Here is a 22,078-nt window from a genome sequence, read left to right as displayed (position 1 = left end):
GCGAGTCATATGCCAGGCTCCATGTTAGGTGCTGAGGACAAAAAGTTTTCTAATGCACAGTCACTTCCCTCAGGGAGCTTATGAAGGTTTCGGAAATGCATAACCTAACTACACTTCTAAGATTTCGCGTTGGTTTCAATCTCTCTAACCACTGCACTTTCGCGCGGAACCATTCTGAGCCGCAGATCAAACGCAACAGGGAGGGGCCCAAATTTCGGTTCCGCCCACAATATCCGGCGCCCCGCGCAGGCCCCGCCCCCCGAATGGTCCGTCCTTCCCTTGGCCCCGCCCCCAGCCGCTTTAAGCTTTAGGGGCGGGGCCCGCGGCGTCCACTCGTGTTCCAACGCGCGACGCAGTGGCAGTGACGTAACACTTGCGCACGGACCTTCGCTGCGGCTCTGCAGCCCTTCTCTTCGCCGCCGTCCCAGGTGCTGGGTGTTGTCGCGTAGCGGCAAGTTCCGCAATCAGGGTTCCGGCCCGCGAGCGCCTGGCAGCCGTCCGCTTTTTTCACCGGAGCCATGGCCGCAGCCGGCGGGCCAGAAGCTACTGGACGCTCTCTCCTTCTCAGCCTCCTCTTGCTTCTGCTGATCACTGGCCCTGCCCTCGCCTGGAACGACCCTGGTGAGTGCTGTCCTCACCCGCCCCTTTCTGTTGAATTCACCTAGCGTTCAGAGGCCCAGCGGGCGACCATTTCCGTTCGCCGCCGTTTGGGCCATTCTATTCTAATTTCTCATTTCCATCTTCTTTCCTAGTCGTCTGCGTCCTACCTGGCCTCTTTGCTTTTCCCAGAAGTCCTGTGGGACTGATGGGGACAGTTGGGGAGTGGGCGGGGCGGAACAACTCTATATTTAAAGATCTCCTTTCTCCCTTTCCTGGACTCCCAGAATTTGTCTACCTTCTCCTTCCTCGGACAACAGCCCTCATCTCTAAGACTTAACTGGAAAGCTCGATACTCACTTGCTAATTTTGCTTTGTTGTTACGACTGTCTGATGTAATCTTCGCTGCCTGTTGTCATGGCTGCCTGTTGCTGTGGCTGACAGTTGCTACAGCGCCGGCAGTCTGTGAGTCACACTTAGTGGACAGGGATGTAAACCTTGCAGGTAGGTTAGCAGAATCACAGACATGTGAGTGGAACTCATGCTTCTTAATCTGACCACTACAGTGAAGTTTATTTTGTTACGTCAGCTTTTCCCATTGTTTTTCACCGAACACTAGAATTTAAAAAACATTATTTTTTGTGTGTCATGGTATATGATAAATACTTTCTGAGAAAGGACTTTTTTTTTTTAAATTACTATGTTATTAGAATTTTCTGAAGAATTTTTGTGGGATAAGTAATATTCCGGGTAATTTATACATAAACATACAGATTTCCATTTAATGATGCATGCTGTTAAATTGTAATTATGTAAGAAATAATTTTTAAACAGTTAAAACATCATTTTTGGTTTGGGGAATGAAGATGTTACAGCATTAAAAGTGTCAATATTGCATTTGTGACTTAGGCGATAGGAAATGCCTATGTTTCTTAAGCAACAGATTTATTTCTGTAATTTCCTATTTGATTCCTGAATGCTATAATGAGAGAGAAGGTGCTTGACTTTGAGTGTGGATGTTTGAATGTGGATGTTTTATTAGTAATAAAAGTCATGTTGGATTTAAATGTCCATGTAATTTCCTTATGTATTTCTGGAAAGTTGTATATAAAGATCACACTTTGGTCAGAATTATAATTTAAAAACTGGATTGAAACATTAGTTGAACTTCAGTTCTTAAGTAAAAAAAGTTTTCAGATGAAGAATCCGGGGAATTAAAAAAAAAAAAAGGGACCAAATTTAAATTAATGGTGAACTGCTTCTTGGAAATCTTAGTCTGCCTATTCTGTACACTATTGTTCTGGAACAAAAAGCACCAAAATATTTTGCAGAGTAAACACAATTGATATTTATAAATTCTATTTTACCTTAAGTTTACTTTGAGGAATTGTTTTGTGAAAGTATTTTATTGGGTTAAGTTTTATCAAGCCCTTTAGTAAAGCAATAATCACTCCCTCGTGTGTGTGTGTGTGTGTGTGTGTGTGTGTGTGTGTGTGTATACACATATATATATTTGGCTTTGGATGCACTTACTTTGTCTTTAGCTAACACAGAGCAGTAATTTGTCTGGAAAAAATTGTACACCCATCCTAAAGAGATTACCTAAGACTTTTCAAAATTCTTTATGGAATTATTTTATATTTAAGTCCCTTTTCTAGGCATTGGGAATATAGCAGTTAACAAAACTGAGTGTCTTGACCCCAAGGAGTTTACATCTATTGAGGAGAAATAGACAGTAAACAGACTGGTAAGTAGCTTGTCATATGGTGAAAAGTGGTATGGACAATGATAACACAGGGTAAGGAAGATAGGGTGTGCAGGTAGAAGTGGAATTTTTAAAATATGCATTGGTCAGGGAAGAAGCCACTGTTAAGGTGACATTTGATCAGAAACCTGAAGGGAGAGGAGGCATAAATGACCTGCTGTGAATTGTATTTTAAAGGCTCATTCTGTCCACTCTGTGGAGAACAGACTGTAGGAGGTCCAGGGAAGCTGGGAGGCCAGTGAAGAGGCTGCTGGTACAGTGAGTTCCAAGAGTAGTGATGGTTTGGCCAGAGGAGAGGCAGTGGAGTTGGTGAGACTGGTTGGATTCTCACCTATTTAGAAGGTGGAGCTGACATGATATTCTGATGCATTAGGTGTAGGGGTGAGAGAAGGCAAGGTTTTTGCCTGAGTGGCTCGGAGTGTGGAGTTACTATTTCCTGAGATGTGGAAGATTGTGAGAGAAGCATGTTTGGGGGACGTTGGTTTTGTTCATCTTAAATTTGAGACCTGTAAGTGGATTTTGATGTGAGTCTGGACTTCAGGGAGCTCCCTGTGACCGTTGACTGATACAACTAGTGGAGGATGGGTATTAGCTTTTTGTACTTGGACCTTGTCCCAGTTCGGTGTGGTATAACAATATACCATGACTGGGTTGCTTAAACAACAAGCATTTATTTCTTGTTTTATGGAGGCTGGGAAGTCGAAGATCAGGGTGCCAGCATGTTTGGTTTCTTGGTTTGCAGTGGCTGTTTTGTTGTTATGGCAGAGAAAGAGAGGGCTGTGGTCTTTTTCTCTTCTTATAAGGGTCTAATCCTATCATGAGGGACTTCATCCTCAAGCCCTCATCTGAAACTAATCACTTCCCAAAGGCCCTGCCTCCAATATTGTGACATTGGGATTAGGGCTTCAACATAGGAATTTTTAGGGCCACAAAACCTAGTGAGCTTTAGGATGTCTAGGGAGGAAAGATGCTGTAGGATTATGGTAATGATACCCCATGTGTGTATAGCTCCTTAAACATCTCAAAAATATTTATTGTACCCGATCATCTGTTATGTGTCAGGTACTCTGCTGGATAATGATAGTAAATCATATCTAAGCTTCGCTGTCTATTTTAAGGTTGATATATCTAAGATTCATGACCAATTTTAAAGTTGATATTCTTAATTTTACAAGTGAGGAAATTTCTGTACAGATAAATTAAGTGACTTGGCCAAAGTCATATAGCAAGTTGGTGATGGGAATTTAGTTTGGTGTTCTTTCCTTATCTCAACCCTGCTACAATAATTTCAAGTTATTGTTATTCCTGGTATTTATTTTATTTTATTTTTTTCTGTTATTTAGTTTATCTTGTGACTTTTAAAATTTTTTTAAATTTTTTTATTTTGGAGACAGTACATGTGCCAGTAGGGGAGAAGGGCAGAGGGAAAGAGAGAGAATCTCAAGCAGGCTCCATGCTCAGCAAAGAGCCTGATGCAGGGCTTGATCCCACTACCCTGGGATCATGACCTGGGTGGAAATCAAGAGTCTGATGCTCAACTGATTGGGTCACCCAGGTGCCCCACCTTATGACTTTTAAAGCCATTCAATAATTTCATTGTTATAGTTTTAATGTATGAAGTAATAGTTTGGGGTTAATATAGCACATAGCATATTTTATTTTAATATAATTCTTGGAAATTTTAGGTCTTTAGTCCATATGGAATTAAGTTTTTATATAGCTGTAGGTGGAGTTTCTTCTAGCTGCATAGTTATGTTGGTGTCATTTATTAAGGAAGGCCCCCCCTTTTTTTTTTTACTAAATTAAAAAGCCCACTTTATCTTATATTGAATTCCCATATATATCTAGATTTATTTCTAAAAAAATTTTTTTAAATATTTATTCATTTTTGAGGGAGACAGAGCGCGAGTGGAGGAGGGGCAGAGAGAGGCTGAGACACAGATCCGAAGTAGGCTCCAGGCTCTGAGCTGTCAGCATAGAGCCCAGTGCGGGGCTCTAACTCACCAACCATGAGATCATGACCTGAGCTGAAGTTGGGCACTTAACCGACTGAGTCACCCAGGCACCGCTGTCTGGATTAACTTGTAGACTTTCTTTTGTTTCATAGTTCCCTTGCCTATTTCTGTTCCAATTCCATACTATCTTTTTTTTTTTTTTTTGAGAGAGAGCGAGCACACATGCATGGGGTGGAGGGGCAGAAGGGGAGAGAGAGAATCTTAAGCAGGCTCCACACCCAGTGCAGAGCCTCAGGCAAAGCTCGATAGCACCACCCTGAAGAGTCTGAAGACTGAGCCACCCAGGTACCTCTTCATACTATCTTTTAAAAAAAAATTTTTTTTTTAATGTTTATTTATTTTTGAGAGAGATAGAGAGAGAGAGACAGAGCACAGCAGGGGAGGGGCAGAGAGAGAGACACAGAAACTAAAGCAGGCTCCAGGCTCTGAGCTGTCAGCACAGAGCCTGATGCAGGGCCTGAACTCACGAACTGTGATATCATGACTTAAGCTGAAGTCGGACGCTTAACCGACTGAGCCACCCAGAAGCCCCCATACTATCTTTTATTATATTATTATTTTAATAATATTATAAATTTAATATAAATATATTAAATTAATATATAATTTAATATAAATATATCAAATATAATATAATATGTATTTATTAAATAATATAATATTAAATAATATAAATATATAAATTTAATATACGTATATTAAATATAATATAAATAAATTAATATTATCAGTTTAATATTTATTAAATTAATATTATTTAATATTAATATTAACATTAACATTAACATTGCTTATTAATATTTATTAATATCTATTGATATATTATTATTAATATTAAATTAATATTTAATGTTATTTAAATAATATAAATTCATAAACATATTAAATTAATATATAATTTAATATAAATATATTAAATATAATATAAATATGATATACTTAGTAATAATATAATATTAAAATATAATATTAAATAATAGGAATATAAATATATAAATTTAATATAAATATATTAAATAAAATATAAATATAATATAAATTTATTAAATAACATAATATTAATAATATAATATTAAATAATATAAATATATAAATTTAATAGAAATATATTAAATATAATACAAAGATATTAAGTTAATATATAAATTAATATAAATAATAATTTAATTTATTATATATTATTATTTTATATACTTTTAAATGTTTATTTATTTATTTATTTTTGAAAGAGAGAGAGGACACAAGCGGAGGATGGGCAGAGAGAGATAGGGAGACACAGAATCCGAAGCAGCCTCCAGGCTCTGTGCTGTCCGTACAGGACCCGATACAGGGCTCGAACTCATGAACTGAGAGATCATGACCTGAGTTGAAGTCGGATGCTTAACCGACTTAGCCACCCAGGAACCCCTATAGTAATTTTACAGTAAGTTTATTATCTGGTAAAGCAATTCTTTTTTAAACATTTTTTGGCTATTTATAGATGTTAGTTTTTCCATAGGACCTTTAACATATTTCTTCCCAGTTCCAAAAATCCCAATTGGGTTCCTGGTTGGAAGTGTATTAGGTCTTATTATACATGCATTTAAAAAAATATATAGATCACATATTGATCCTAAATTTATTTCCAGATATTTTATGTATGTATGTAGCTTGGCACTAATTTCAGATAGGCTTCTCATTTTCTTTTTTTTATTTAAAAATATATTTTTTTAATGTTTATTTTTGAGAGAGGGAGAGACAGTGTGAGTGGGGGAGAGGCAGAGAGAGAGGGAGACACAGAATCTGAAGCAGGCTCCAGGCTCTGAGCTGTCAGCACAGAGCCTGACGTGGGGCTCGAACCCACAAACTGTGAGATCATGACCTGAGCTGAAGTTGGACACGTAACTGACTGAGCCACCCAGGCACCCCTAGGCTTCCCATTTTCATTTCTAATTGAGTATTATACGTATAGAAAAACCTGTTGACTTTTGGTAATTGATAAAATATCTAGCTGTTTTATCAAATTCTCTCATTATAACATGGTTGTCTTTCGGGAAGTTCTCTTGAATTTTGTAGGTCCAGAAACTCTAAATAAAATGTTACTTGTTTTCCTGTGTGTACCAAGTGCGATAGACACTATTGGACGATTAATCAGAAGCTGTTGTCTACCTTCTCCTTGTCTACCTCCATGTAAATACTAGAAAAGCCAAATACTTATTTTACTAGAATTACTTGATACTAAGTCATTCTAGTCTGTCTATTGAAGGAATTCTGGGAAAGATCTATTTATTTATATCTATCTCTATGTCTTTTAGTTTTTAATGTTTTATTTATTTTTGAGAGAGAGGGAGAGAGAGAGAGAGACAGACAGACAGACAGACAGAGCATGAACCAGGGAGGGGCAGAGAGATTGGGAAACACAGAATCCAAAACAGGCTCCAGGCTCTGAGCTGTCAGCACAGAGCCTGAAGAGGCCCGAACCACAAACTGGGTGGTCATGACCTGAGCTGAATGAAGTTGGACCCTTAACCAACTGAGCCACCCAGGCACCCCTGGGAAAGATATTTTAAATTTTGATGGCAAGTTAATCAATCTTTGTGTATTCCTTGTTTCCTTTCAATTCTATATTTAAGGTTGAAATATTTCCATGTAATTTTAGGCATCATGACAGGCCATCACTAATTCTTCAATATGCTCTTCCCCTTTTTAAAAAAGGAACTTTTCCCCACAAGGTAAAAATAACATTACCCCTGGTAAACTAATTATCTATTCCATATTCAGATATCACATTTGTGCCCAAAATGTCTAAACTAGTTGGTTCAAACCAAGACCCAATCCAGGTCTGTGCATCACATTTGACTGTATTCTTCTTTAAGTCTTTTTAAATGTAGAAATCCTTTTTTTATGCTGCTGCTTTGGTGAAGGGCTTGGGCCTATTGTCCTTTAGAATGTCCTACCTTCTAGATTCTGTTTTTTCGCGGCATTGTTTTAGCTTACTTTTTTTCTTCCTTGTATTTCTTGTAGACTGAGTGTTAATTCCTAAGGATTGATAAAATTCATGTTAAATACTTTCAGGGATTACATCATAGTAGATTCTTTAATATCAATTTGTTCTACCATTATTGATGCTAAGATTACTAGTGGATTAAAAGTGGAGTTATTTCTCCCTTTTGAAGTTACATTTTTCCAGAAAGCACTCTAGCACCATACCAATATCTGGTCTCTTAATGATTTTAAAACCAATAAATCCTTGTCTGAATCTGTTTCTTTAGGGGTTATAAAATGATGATTTTTTTCTAATTCTGTCATTTCATCTGCATTTATTAGCTGTCATTCTTCAGTAAGGTTGAGATTTCCATTATCACCTGAGGCTATTTCAGATTACAGTTCCTGGTGGAAAGTCAGAACAGAAATTTAATTTTTAATCTTTAATTACCAATTTTCAGGGGAAAGGAGGTAGGTAGCAACTTTTAGTGATAAATGAGTTTTTTGCATTCTTTTTGAGCATTATTATGGACTTTGGATTTTCATAGATTGAATATAACTTGATCAATTGCAGTGTTTATCTTGCTGGTCATTCTTTTGCTTTTGGTGTCTTAATGATCATAAACATACTCTGTTGTGCTTTTGTACAGTATTTTTTTTGTTGTATGTTTTATGGTGTAAGTTTTTAGCCATCATTGGTTAACTTTTGTCCGTGGTGTCCAATGATTAATTTTTCTAATCATGTGCCAATACTATACTGTTTATATTACTATAGATTTAATAATATATTTCAGTATATATAGTTTAAATTTCCTTTCTTGTTACTGGTTTTCAGCTGTCTTTTCATATTGATTTTATATGTTAATATGTATTTTATGTTATTATATTTCTTTTTTTTTAAAGTTTATCTATTTTGAGACAGAGCACATGCATGCATGCACTAGTGGGGAGGGGTGCAGAGAGAGAGAGTGAGAGAGAGAGAGAGAGAGAGATCCCAAGCAGACTCCGTACTGTCAGCACAGAGCCTGACTCAGGGCTGTGTCCCACTAACTGTGAGATAATGACCTGGGCAGAAATCAAAGATTTGGACACCCAACCGACTGAGCTACCCAGGCGCCACTATGTCATTGTATTTCTAATTTTATTGCATTTTGGTGAGAGAGTGTGGCTGATAAATCTCAGCTTAGTCGCATTTATTAAGTTCTTTTTTTGGTAAATAAGTATAAGTAAGATCTGTATCTGCTGATATGAGGGAATGTCCATGATGTCTGGTTAAGTGGAAAAACCATGTGAAGAATAATGTGGGCTGTATGTATCAGTTTTTATAAAATTAAACTAACAAAAATCAAAACAACTCCTGTATCTGTGTCTGGGTAAGCAAGAAAAAAGTACTTACTAGGTTGTTAATCAGTTAAGAGAAAGAAAGAAGAATTCTTCATGATCCTTTCTAAGCACATTTCCTTTCCTGGAGGTAGCTACTTTCCTGATTTTTGAATGATTACTTTTTTTTACTCCAGTTTTTCTACTCATGTATGTGGTAAAACCCTAAAAGTTTATGAAAAACTGACTAGCTCATTTCTTAGCAGTGTAAAAAAAAGGTCTCTGGCTTCAGGTTTCCTGAGATTTTAAGTGCCCCTTCTGGAGAAATCACTGGGAAAATCATGGGAAACATAGGACTCACTATAATTAAGGTATCTGTCGAAGACTGTTGTGGTCCGATATTGAACATTGGGCAGAAATATGGTCAGAAGGAGTAGGTTGTTCTCGGTCTTTTACTTCTAAGTTTCCCATGGTCTGTCTGTTGCACTCAGGAATAGGTTAAAGCCAGAATGCTTCTGTGGGGTGACATGAGTGTCCTCAACTGAGCCCAGTTAGCAGGACATGGTGGGGAAGAGGAGGAACTTGATCAGCTTGAGGTCAAGACAGACCAAATACAGATAAAAACCAAAGCCAGGTCCACCTGGACATTGTTTCCTTAGGTTTAAAAGAGATGGTATGATAGCAGCAGGGAATTTTCCTGGCAGCCCTCCTGTCTGGCTTTTGAGCAGTACTCTTCCAGTGTGGACTTGCTGCCCTCTGCCTGGTCATGGTTGTCATATTGCTGTCTTCATTCCTCGTTCTCCTTGGGATTTCCTTTGTCCCTTTGTATGCCATTACTTTTTCTTTAGTCCTCTGGGTTTTATGTCTTTCTCTTTGTTTTATTTTTTTCTCTTGGTGGTGAATATCTTTCATTGTCTTACTGAGAATTGATACCTACAAGGTATATATTTTGAAACTTTTCAGATGTCTGAAAATTCCACCCTCTTGCTTGAGTGACAATCTAGAATTCTATACCCACGTACTTTCGAAAGTATTTCCTATGACATGAATTTTATTAGGATGACCCTTTCTATGTTTGACAGGATATTTACTACCTGTTCATCTGTATTCTTCCTGTTTCAGACAGAATATTATTGCGGGATGTAAAAGCTCTTACCCTCCACCACGACCGCTATACCACTTCCCGTAGGCTGGATCCGATCCCACAGTTGAAATGTGTTGGAGGCACAGCTGGATGTGATTCTTATACCCCAAAAGTCATACAATGTCAGAACAAAGGTTGGGATGGTTATGATGTACAGGTAATATTTATTATGTTGATGGAAGTCTAGTTGGAATTTTTAGTCAAGTATTTATTGGGATATTATTCAGTATTTTGGGGAAATTCATGTAAAAAATCTCAAGTTAAATATATAAATATAAATCAGTTATTTTCTGGAAGAACATCCTCCAAAGAAAACTGATTTTAAAGCCTGGAAATATTCATTGTAATTTTCATCCATAAATTTCTTCTAAGACATTAGTAAATGTCCAAAACTTTATACACTTGGGGTGGGGACAGAGAATCTCTGCTGGTTATCATTTTACTGTCATTCCTCAAAAAATACCAACCTACTTTTGAGAAATGACGTTAATATGATCAGGAATTGTAGACGATTAGGAATGTAAAATGGTGCAGATGCTTTAGAAAACTGCCAGGCACTCAAAAGGTTAAACATAGAGTTACCAAATGCCCCAATCATTCTACTTCTAGGTATATACTCAAAAGAATTAAAAACATGTATCCACACAAAAATGTGTACATAAATGTTTGTAGCAGTATTATTCATAATAGCCAAAAAGTAGAAATATCCTAAATGTCTGTCATTGATGAGTGAATAAACAAAATGTGGTATAGCCATACAATAGAATATTTCTAAGCCATAAAAAAGAATAAAGTACAGATACATGCTACAATATACGTGAAAACTTGATGCTAGGTGAAAGAAGCCAGTTACATATTGTCTGATCAGACATTCATATGAAATGTCCAGGATAGGGAAATCCATAAAGACAGATTGGTAGTTGCCCAGGGCTGGAAAATTTGGGAGGAAATAAGGAGTAACTGCTAATGAATATGAGATTTCTTTTTGCAGTGTTGAAAATATGCTAAAATTGATTGTGGCGATGGTTGCACAACTACAAATGTACTAAAAACCATCAAAATGGGTGAATGTATAGTATATGAGTTGTATCTCAATAAAGGTGTTATAAAAATAAAACAGCTTATCTGAAATTTGAGAGAGGAAGATAATTTGGCAAAAACTTACAGAAAGGCAGAAAAACAAATCAGATCTATTTTAGTTTGTGTCTCTTTAAATGTTGTTAAAAGAAGCATATTACCTAATTAGCTCAATATATAATTACGGAATTTAAACTAAATTTAGACTTTTTTTTTAAGGTGGAAATATTTAAGGCTAGTGTGAACTCTTTTTGCATTTTTCTAAATATCTTAAAATTTAAGATATTTAAATATCTTAAATATTAAATATTAAATATTTAAATATCTTAAATGCCTCAGGTGGCAGAGCATGTGATTCTTGATCTTGGGGTTCTGAACACAGGCTGGGCATAGAGATTGCTTAAAAATCTCTATGCTGGGCATAGAGATTACTTAAAAAAGATGTTTAAAAAAATTTTTTTTAATGTTTATTTTTGAGAGAGAAAGAGAGAGATAGAGTGCAAGCTGGGGAGGGGCAGAGAGAGAGAGGGAGACACAGAATCTGAAGCAGGCTCCAGGCTCCGAGCTGTCAGCACAGTGCCTGACGCGGGGCTTGAACTCACCAACTGTGAGATCATGACCCGAGCTGAAGCCACACACTCAACCGACTGAGCCATCCAGATGCCCCAAAAAATGTTTTTTAAGAGATTACTTACAGGATTGGACCCTGAAAAGTTAGTCTGTGTTAGTCTGTCTATTATAAGATTTGTGTAGAAGGTTTAAAAAAAAATTTTTTTTTAATGTTTATTTGAGAGAAACAAGAGTTTGAATGGGGTAGGAGCATAGAGAGAGGGAGACACAGAGTCTGAAGCAGGCTCCAGGCTCTGAGCTGTCAGCACAGAGTCTGACACAGAACTCGAACTCACGAACTGTGAGATCATGACCTGAGCCAAAGTTGGATGCTTAAGTGACTGAGCCATCCAAGCTCCCCTGTGTAGAAAGTTTTTTTTCGCAAGGTTATGTACTATTTCTGATGGTATACATAGTTACCAGATATTCATGGATGATGCTGATTTTTGAGCCCTAACCTTTAAAGAACCTCTATTTTTATTTTTTATTTTTAAAGTTTTTATTTATTTATTTTGAGGGGGAGAGAGAGGGAATGAGCAGGGAAGGGGCAGAGAGAGAGAGAATCCCAAATAGGCTCTGCATGGGTCTCTGCACAGGATTTGAACCCACAAACTGCAAGATATGACCTGAGCTGGAATCCAAGAGTTGGGTGCTCAACTGACTAAGCCACCCAGGTGCCCCAAGAACGCCTATTTTTAAAGTAAACATCTTGAACTACAGTAGCAAAAGTTGACATTTAAAATTTTGCTTAACGTTTATAAATTGTGGTATACTTAATATGTACAAAAGAATTCCTCATGTGTATACGTAAGTAATAAGGAATAGTAATAAAATGTACACTCAGGTACCTAGCTTTAAACCCTGTAGGTTGCCTTCTCCCCAACACCGAAGTACTCATTGTTCTGAATTTTGTTTATCCTTCCCCAACTTCATTTTGCCTTATTGAGACAACTGTATAACCCAAATGGTATTTATTAAAAAAAATTTGATTCTCATAATCTATTTCTGTTTTTCTTCACAGTGGGAATGTAAGACTGATTTAGATATTGCGTATAAATTTGGAAAAACTGTAGTGAGCTGTGAAGGCTATGAATCCTCTGAAGACCAATATGTACTAAGAGGTTCCTGTGGCTTGGAGTATAATTTAGATTACACAGAACTTGGCCTGAAGAAACTGAGAGAGTCTGGAAAAAACTATGGCTTTAACTCTTTCTCTGATTATTATAACAAGCTGTATTCCTCAGATTCCTGTGGCATCAGTGGATTGATTACCGTCATAGTACTACTTGCTATTGCTTTTGGAGTTTATAAATTGTTCCTTAGTGATGGTCAAGATTCTCCTCCCCCATATTCTGAGTATCCTCCGTATTCCCATCGTTACCAGAGATTCAGCAACTCTGCAGGACCCCCTCCCGCAGGCTTTAAGTCTGACTTCACAGGTATGTTTCCCTAGGTAATGGCAATAAGTAGGGTAGATGTGAGGTAGTGAATCTCGTGCTGGTTTCTGAAATAGAAACATAGTGGCATTGGGAGACCAAAGCAGATTTGTGTTCTCATATTTTACTTTTTCAACTTCTTTTACCTATTTTTCTGCGTGAAGATAATTGCAACCACTATTTTAAGGTGGCATGGTTAAATTATAAATCATCTTAATCAGAACTTGATCAGATTTGGCAATAAGCATTTACCTTGAACTCCATCTCATACCATACACAAAAATCTATTCATTAAATATAGATCTCAGTATAAAAGGTAAAACATAGGTTTCCAGAAAACGTGAAAATATTTGTCACGACCATGGGATGGGCAAAAATGTCTTTGGAATACAAAAAGTTCCAGCCAGAAAGACAAGATGGATAATTTCGACTTTATTTAAATTGAGAACATTTAGCCATCAAAAGACAACATTAACAGAGTGAAAAGGCAAGCCACAGGCTGGGAGAAAATATTTGTAAAACATTATTTCCAACAAAGGGTGTGTATCTAGAATATGTAAAGAACTCTCCCACAAGTCTCAGGAAAGGCAGACAATCCAACTTTTAAAATGGACAAGAGAGTTGAACAGCCATTTTATAATAAAAGAAGATATCCAGATGTCTAGTAACAATATGAAAAGGTGCCTAGCATCATTAGTCTTCAAGAAAATGCAAATTAAAACCACATTGAGTTCATTATTAACCACCGTGTAACCACCATAAGAGCTAACATTAAAAAGGCACAGTATCAAGTAATGGCAACTGCAACTTGATGGTAGGAGTTAAAATAGAAAACACTTTGGAAAACTGTCACTGTCTAAAATCAAACATTCACCTCCCCTGTGACCCAGCAGCTACATTCCTTGATACATACCTAAGGGAAATGCATGCATTTGTACAAAAAAAGATCCGCACGGAATATTTATAACAGTTTTATTCACAATAGCCAAAAACTGGAAAAAGAATGTCCATAAACATAAGAATGGGACAAATTGTGGTTATTTTCACACAATGGAATACTGTAGATTGGTTTTAAAAAACAAAAACAAAACCAGATGTGTGCAATAGTGGGGGTTGCCTCTCACAGACATAATGATGTGCCAGACACAGACGAGTACCTAGTAAATGATTACATTTAGAAGTTCAGGAATGGGTAAGACCAAAGTATAGTGAGAGAAGTCGGGGTAATACTATCTCTGATGTGGGTGGGTATCTATTGGGAATTGTCATGAGGGAGCCTTTTGGGGTGCTAGAGATGTTTTATTGATGTGGGTTGTGGTTACATGCATGGGTACATATGTACAAATTTCTTATGCTATACAAGTGAGATTAGCACACTTTCCTCTATGTTATACATCAATTTAAAAAAAACTTCCTCTGAGCAGAGGATGCTTTTTTGGTTTAAGACCTGACTTCCCAATCAATACAAATATCTTTGCTGCCTCCACTTGGATTCCTGCATCAGGCACCCAAGTACAGCTATCACATGAAGCTTTCATAGATGTTCATAATGCAGAAAGGAAGGACCTCCGACAAGTGGGGTCGTCTTGCAGTAGCTGATCCTGAGCAGGGCAAATATGACTTTTCAGAAAGGGACCCTCCTCCCTTCTAAGATACATCCCTTTTTTCCACGTCTATGGGAAAGGCACTCCTTAGTTATAAATTGGTATTTTATGAATATACTTTTTGAATACAACTTGTTTATGAGTTGAGGGCTGAGTATTAGCAATATATAGTACAGGTGAAGTAATTGAAATGTCATGTTATTTTTGGTGTTGTAGGTCATGTTTTGTTTACGTGAGGGTATATAATAAATCATTTTTATTTCTAGGACCACCTGGTGCAACTTCTGGTTTTGGCAGTGCTTTCACAGGACAACAAGGATATGACAATTCAGGACCTGGGTTCTGGACTGGCTTGGGAACTGGAGGAATACTAGGATATTTGTTTGGCAGCAATCGGTAGGCTTTGCATTGATCTCACTTGCTCTTGAATTCCACTTTTCTTTGGAAGCTTCTTTGCTTTACTTGCAGTTGGAATGGATTTGGTTTTGTTGAGGAAAATAAATAATGGTGACATTACCGTATTAAATCAGAGTCTCTGCTATATGGGCTTTCATCAATACTGTATATGCTACTTTCTTTCATTGTGTCTTCTTCCAATGTCATCCTTATAGATACTATGAGATAGGAAAAAGAGTGTTTACTTAACATCTGAGAAAATGAGAAGATAAGAAAGAACATCGTGCTTGAGGAACAGTTTAGCAGTCAGGTTTGGTAGGGAATGATAGAAGCAAGGCTGGACAGGGCTTGGAGCCAGATTTTGGGATGTCTTCAGTATTATTGGTAGTTTAATTTTAGATTTTATCTGACTGTGAGTTCTGAAAGAGTCTCTTCTCCCTGTCACTCTCTGCCCCCCCCCCCCCCCGCCCACCATGGCAATGACCATACAATATCAGAGAAACAAAATAGTATCTATTTCATGTTATACCAGAACACTGAGGAAAAACACTTGATAAAGATTTTTTTCCGAGAGTTTAGCAACAGAATATTTAAAACTGGTCACAAGAAAATGCCTGACACGCTTTTATGTCTTCATAGAGCAGCCACACCCTTTTCTGACTCGTGGTATTACCCATCTCCTCCTCCTTCGTCCTCCAGCATGTGGAATAGCCGTGCCTACTCGCCACTTCGTGGAGCCTCGGGTAGCTATTCAGCATATGCAAGCTCAGAGACGAGAACCAGAACAGCATCAGGTGAGAGCGAAAACATGGAGCTTCGTATCTTGTGGCAGTAGAGTATAGAAGTAGTTTTGGAACTTAGGAAGATGATGAACTGAGGGCACCTGGGGGGCTCACTAGTTAAGTGTCCGACTCTTGATTTCAGCTCAGGTCCCGATCTCGTGGTTCGTGAATTCGAGCCCCGCATCGGGCTCTGCACTTACAGCACTGAGCCTGCTTGGGATTCCGTCTTTCCCTCTCTCTCTGCTCCCCACTGCCCCCTTCAAAAATAAATAAATAAGGGCGCCTGGGTGACTCAGTCGGTTAACAGTTAAGTGTCTGACTTCGCCTCAGGTCATGATCTCACAGTTCGTGGGTTCGAGCCCTGTGTGGGGCGGGCTCTGTGCTGACAGCTTGGAGCCTAGAGCTGGCTTCAGATTCTGTGTCTCCCTCTCTCACTCTGCCCTTTCCCCTGCCTGTGCTCTGTCTCTTTCTCTCAAAAATAAATAAACATGAAAAAAATTTAAAAATAAATAAATAAACTTAAAAAATACATTAAAAAAGATAACTGTGTATTAGTAATCATAGTTTTATTTGGCATACCCATCAGAAATATTAATAGCACAGTTAGCTGAGAGAGAATATAGTTTAGATTCATTCTTTCCTCTCACCTCTAAACATTCTTTAAAAATCAAGTAGGGATTTGGTTTAAACTCACTTCCAACATTAACCAACTAGGGCTTGACCTTCAACCTTCCTGAGCATTGGTTTCTACATGTGTTTAATTCTGTGACCTCTAGAGTTCTTCTTAAATTCTAAAATGAGATTTTCTATATACTGAATATTCAGCAAAACTCAATAAAAATGTATTAATTTTGAAGTATGGTGGTAATGTTTATTTCTATTGTTAAGAGGAAATTTTGTAAAAATCAAGGATACAATATAAAAAGTAAAAAAAATAACTGTTTTTAAACATCTAGCTAATTAGCAGAGAATGGGAGGTAATGGGTCATGAAGTAGATTGCTGTGGATTGGATTCATCTTCAGCAGGGGGAAGTTCTAAAAGAGAGATGAATTCTTGATATTGACAGAAAACTGCATTTAAATATGTTTTGAAGTGTAACAGTGAATTTCTCATAGTACTGGTGTGAATATAAATTGATACAATCACTTTGAAAAACCATGAGCATACTCTAGCCCCAGCAATTTCACTCTCAGACGTATAGCAACAGAAATGCACACATTCATACACTGAAAGATAAGTATGAGAATGCTCATAGCATCTTTAATCCTTTTTTCTTTCTTTTCTCTTTTTTTTTTGAGAAAGAGAGTGCATATGTGTGTGCACATGCACTCAAGAAGGGGAAGGTCAGAGAGAGAGGAAGAGAGAGAATCTTTAGCAGGTTCCATGCCTAGCATGGAGCTAGATCTCATGATTGTGAGATCATGACCTGAGCTGAAATCCAGAGTTGGATTTCATAACCAACTGAGCCACTCAGGCACCCTGCATATTTACTCCTAGTAGCCTCCAAGTGGAAGAAACCCACGTATCCAAGAGCAGTGAACTGGTTGAATAAATGGAGTTATGTCCATAGGATGGAATGCTGTGTAACAGGGCGAGTGAATAAACAGCTGTATGCAATAATGTGGATAGCTCTTCCAAATATAAATAAGAAAAGAAAGAAGCCAGACACAAAGGACTGTATATAAATATGATTACAACATTCATATTTTATAAATATACATGTTTAAAAACAAGCAAAGCTAACCTATGGAGTTAGATGTTAAGGTGGTAGTTATTTTTGGGGAGAAAAAAGGGGAGGTAGTGATTGGGAGGATATATAAAAATATAGCTTACATAGGCCAAAACACAATAATAGAACACTCTTTCTTATTGGAAACAAAAATTGTAAAAAAAACCCATAAATATCAACTAGAAGTGTATGGGACTTATATGAAGAAAATCATCAAACATTAAATAATCTTAAGGAAAACCTGAAAAAAAATGGACTTTCCAGGTGGGAACACTTGTCATCTGTAACCCGTTAGCGTGTGTGCGTGTACCTGTGTGTGGGGGTAATGAAGTTAACGTTTACTATTGAGAGCCTGAAACTTGCCCCCACATTATTTCTGTTTGTCGCCAGCATGGTGACAGGTGGCAGGGCGTGGCTGGCTCCACAGGCTTCTCTGCTTTTTGGCTTAGGTTTTAAGTATTGCCCATACCACGTTGCCTTAATTGCTCACGTTGCCTTAATCATGGAACACATCCCTACTACAAGTGATTTGCAGCAGCCTTGATGTCTGGATGACCAACTAGGAGGGCTGTTATGGGGGGCGAAGCATTGTCTGCATAGCCCTACTCCCCACTCCCTTCCTCCCATCTCTCTTACTCATTTGTTAACAATAGATGTGTTACTGTTGTAATTTGATAAACAATGCCAGTGCAGTTTTGAAAATGAATATAAATTTTACCCTTCTCATTTTAGGATATGGTGGTACCAGAAGACGATAAGAAAGTAAAAAGTTGAAGTCAAACGTTGGATGCAAAATTTCTGACTTTTCATCAGTTTCTTAAAAAAAAAAAAAGTGCTACCTGCTAACAACTGGGGAAAGGGGAATATGCAAAAGTTCTGTAGTTTTTTTTGTCCTGTATTGCTTTTTGTGTTCTGTTACTTGATATATGAGAAAATGCTTATGTAGAGAACTGTATGCTAGTGTAATATGCAGTTGTGTTTTATGGTTTCTGAGAGTGATGATTACCATGGAAAGCCGAAAATGTATTTAGTTTCTAAAACCTGTGATGCCATTAAGACTGAGGCTTTCTTACCATTAGATCCTGCATACATAAAACGTCAATCTTAAGTGGTTTTAGTATATGCGTCATTACTTTATACAAACGATAATAATCTATTTGATATTTACTGTTTGGTGTTTGCTCTGATAACATTTAAACCAAGCTTTGGACTACCAATTATACTTATCTGTGTTCTGATCACTTTTGAGCTCAGGAGCTTTGAACCCTTCAGTGGTGGTGGGGTTCTAATAAGTGAGAATGACCTTTTTTGGGAAAAGGTAGAAAATGAGTATGTAGAAAGTTGTTGTGAATGATGTTGTGCTGACAAAAATGCTTGAAACCTCCATATTCATTTCTTGGGAAGTAAAGTTTAAATGTTTCAGCAAAGGTCTTTTAATAGCAGAAGCATGCTGTTCTCTGTGAATCTCCAATATTGTAGCAGTCTGTTTCAGTCTTACATTAAAATGACAGGAAAAGTAAAAACAAAGGGTTTAATTCTTATTCTTTCTACCAGCCTTGACACAAATTGGTATTAACTTTTTTTTTTTATCCTTCTTCCCAAAGGAAAAGGGGTCTCCCTAATTTCCCCTGGGAGTCTTGCCTTAGCTTCCAGTCACTTGGTGTTTTCAAAAAAGGAATTCAGACATGGTGTGGAAGGAGGCCTCTGCTAAAAAAATGACTTAAAAAAAAAAAAAAGAAATCACCAAGTCTCTCAACTCTCAAAGATTGCACCATTTGTCTCAGTTAAACTCTGCAACCCGAGAGTCCCATTTTTACCTCTTAGGAATCATTTAAAAACAAACCTGTATTTATTGTTTAAAATGTGATTTAGTGGCCAGTTGAAAGAGTATTGTGAACAGAACTGCCCTCATCAGTAAAACTTGGTAGAAATCTTAATTTATGTCACACAAGAAACAGTTTTTATTTAAGTATATTGCGCTAAATCCTTACCCCATTTCCTCTCAGTAAAGGGAGATGGAATAAAAGAAAATCCAGCTTATTGCCTTTTTCCCCAGTTGCTAAGTGTTTTGGGTTTTAATTTACCTTTTGCTACAGGGGTCTATAATCTTGAATCCAGGTATGTTTTACTTGGAGAGCAAAGTAAAAAGAAAGTTGTTAATTTAAAACTGCTGTGAATTGTCCCAGTGATAGTGATCTGCATATTAAATTTCCTTTTTTTTAACAAAGTGATTTAAAAACAATTTTTTTAATGTTTATTTTTGAGAGAGAGAGAGACAGGATGCAAGCAGGGGAGGGGCAGAGAGAGAGGGAGACACAGAATCCGAAGCAGGCTCTAGGTTCTGAGCAATTCCCGTGAGATCGCGACCCAAGTTAAAGTTGGACGCTGAGCCGTGATTTTTTTTTTTTTTTAATTGAAATACAGTTGCCACACAATGTTATGTTAGTTTCAGGCCCAATTTCAATTTTTGGATACATTATTTCAGGTCATTGGAATTTTAAGAAAATGAGTGAATATAGAGTTGACTAAATTGGTGACTTTAGATTACTCTCAGCACGAGGGATGTTCTTTTTATTATTATTTAAAAAAAGTCCTTTTTAAGTTTATTTTGAGAGAGCAGAGGAGGGGCAGAGAGGGAGAGAGAATCTCAGGCAGGCTCGTGCTGTCAGCGCGGAGCCCGATGCAAGGTTGAACTCATGAACCGTGAGATCATGACCTGAGCTAAAATCAAGAGTCAGACACTTAACCAACTGAGCCACCCAGGCGCCCCACGAGGGGTGGTTTTCTTTGAGGCTCTTTCAAAGACTGCTTGGAGGGAAAGAGGGGAAAGAAACTGGGCATATAGGGCTCAAGATCCTCAGCCCCCAACCCCCACTAGGGTGCTTCTCCTTTATTGTTGTATGTTTACACATCTTTGTTATTTGTGGAAAAGATTCTGAGGTATCGCCACCAAATCTAAGACAGAATAAAAGACAGTGCAACTAACTGGGTCTCTTTAGTGTGTTGATGGCCCACAGTAGGGGATGGCACCAAGGGAAAGAAAGGTACTGAAGTTGGGAGCTTGGTGGACCTGCTTGGGTGGGCATGAAAAGGAGAAAGGAGAGGTGAAAGGGGGCTTTACAGTTTTCCTCACATGAGGGTTCAGCAGAACTTCAGATGTTAGGATAGGATTTCTGGTATTTTAACCAGTTAGGTGTGTTTCTGTAGTTTCACGAATGCTTCTCTCTGAAACTCCTGATCTTTTAGATTCTGACCCCTATCCTCCAAGACTGGGTTAAACTTATCTACTGTTCTTCCATAATACATTGTATATACACTTTTACCATTGATTTTAGTACATTTCATTGTAATGATCTCAAGTGTAGATCTTTCTACTACTCTGAGCTCTTTAGGAAAGAGGGCCAAAAATTACTTCTTCCTGCCCCTTGCAGCTAGGGCATGGTCATGTGACTAAATTCTGTCAATATTTCTGTCCTATGTTCCCTCCAGGTCTTTGGAGAGAATGGCACAAAGACCTCAGGACAATTAAGAGCCTATTCCCAGCAGTGATAGGGTAGTTCAAGATTTCATGGAGGTATTGGTGAGTGTCTGGTGGTACTTCCCAGGGACCCTATTAACTGGATGATTGCTGTGGTATGTCTTGGCTGGTTTGTGTGCTGCCTGGATGCCCATGTCTGAAAACCTGCCTCTTCCTAAGCCTGGTTTTCCAGCCTTCCCATGGGTTTTTTGAGCTATTTAATATAAATGCTAATAAGTTCCTTTTCTGCCCAATTTAGTAGAGTCATTTTCTGTTTGCTACTAAGGACCTTGTGTGTATGTATGGTGAATCTCCTAAGATTCTTTAACTGTAAGCAACAGATACTGGCTAATTGTAATAAAACATTGTGGTTGACTCCCAACTCCTGTTCATCCCTGTTGATTTGTTCTCTAAACCAGTGGTTCTTAAACTTGAAGAAGCATCAGAATCACTAGAGGGCTTTAAATACAGATTGCTTGGCCCTACCCTCAGAGTGTCTGATTTAGAAGGTGTGAAGATGAGTTTTATGTGTCACCTTGGCTAGGTTATAATTATCACTTATTCAAACACTATTCAAGGTGTTGCTGTGGGGATACTTTGTCGATGTGATTAACATGTACAATCAGTTGATTTTTAAGTAAAGGAGATTATCCTTGGGGATATGGGTGGGCCTGATCCAATCCATTGAAAGGCCTTGGGAGCAGAACTAAGATTTCCTGAAAGAAGAAATTCTTCCTGCGGATAGCAGTTCAGCTCAAGAGGTAACATCCGCCCTTCCTGATGGCTTACTCTACGGACTTTGGACTTGCTTAACTAGCCCTAACAATCGTGTTAGCCAATTTCTTCTAATACATCTCTTCCATATACATCTGCTGCTGGTTCTGTTTCTCTGATTGAACCCAGAAGTGATTCTAAACAAACAGAACCTTGAGGATGAGTTTTGAAAATTGGTTCTGGGTTTTCTGGAATATGGTCTCTAATCTGATTAATTGAAAGACATTAATGACTGTTTCCAGTGTTCAAGAGGGTACTAGTAGTCCATGGAGTGTTGTGGCAATGGAGACACACAAAGTATCACATTTTGGTAACACATAAAAAGCAAGATTCTGGATGACCATCCCT

General features: G+C 37.8%; 1 protein-coding gene across 2 annotated transcripts; it reads left to right on the top strand.

The window, feature by feature from the left end:
• Window positions 1-294: 294 nt before the first annotated feature.
• SARAF (store-operated calcium entry associated regulatory factor) lies at window positions 295-21,338 on the top strand. Of its 2 annotated transcripts, none has more exons than XM_043560668.1 (6): window positions 295-621; window positions 9,784-9,962; window positions 12,513-12,930; window positions 14,798-14,927; window positions 15,567-15,721; window positions 18,172-21,338. In XM_043560668.1, the coding sequence occupies exons 1-6, from the start codon at window positions 519-521 to the stop codon at window positions 18,195-18,197; spliced, it is 1,011 nt and encodes a 336-aa protein (XP_043416603.1). In that variant the 5' UTR covers window positions 295-518; the 3' UTR covers window positions 18,198-21,338. The 2 variants fall into 2 exon arrangements, with proteins under 2 accessions (XP_043416603.1, XP_043416613.1); XM_043560678.1 differs by having other exon boundaries at window positions 310-621; window positions 15,627-15,721.
• The last annotated feature ends 740 nt before the right edge of the window (window positions 21,339-22,078 follow it).

Source organism: Prionailurus bengalensis, chromosome B1 (genome assembly GCF_016509475.1).
Source record: "Prionailurus bengalensis isolate Pbe53 chromosome B1, Fcat_Pben_1.1_paternal_pri, whole genome shotgun sequence".
In the NCBI taxonomy this organism is placed as follows: Eukaryota; Metazoa; Chordata; class Mammalia; order Carnivora; family Felidae; genus Prionailurus; species Prionailurus bengalensis.
This window is presented reverse-complemented; position numbering and strand designations above follow the sequence as displayed.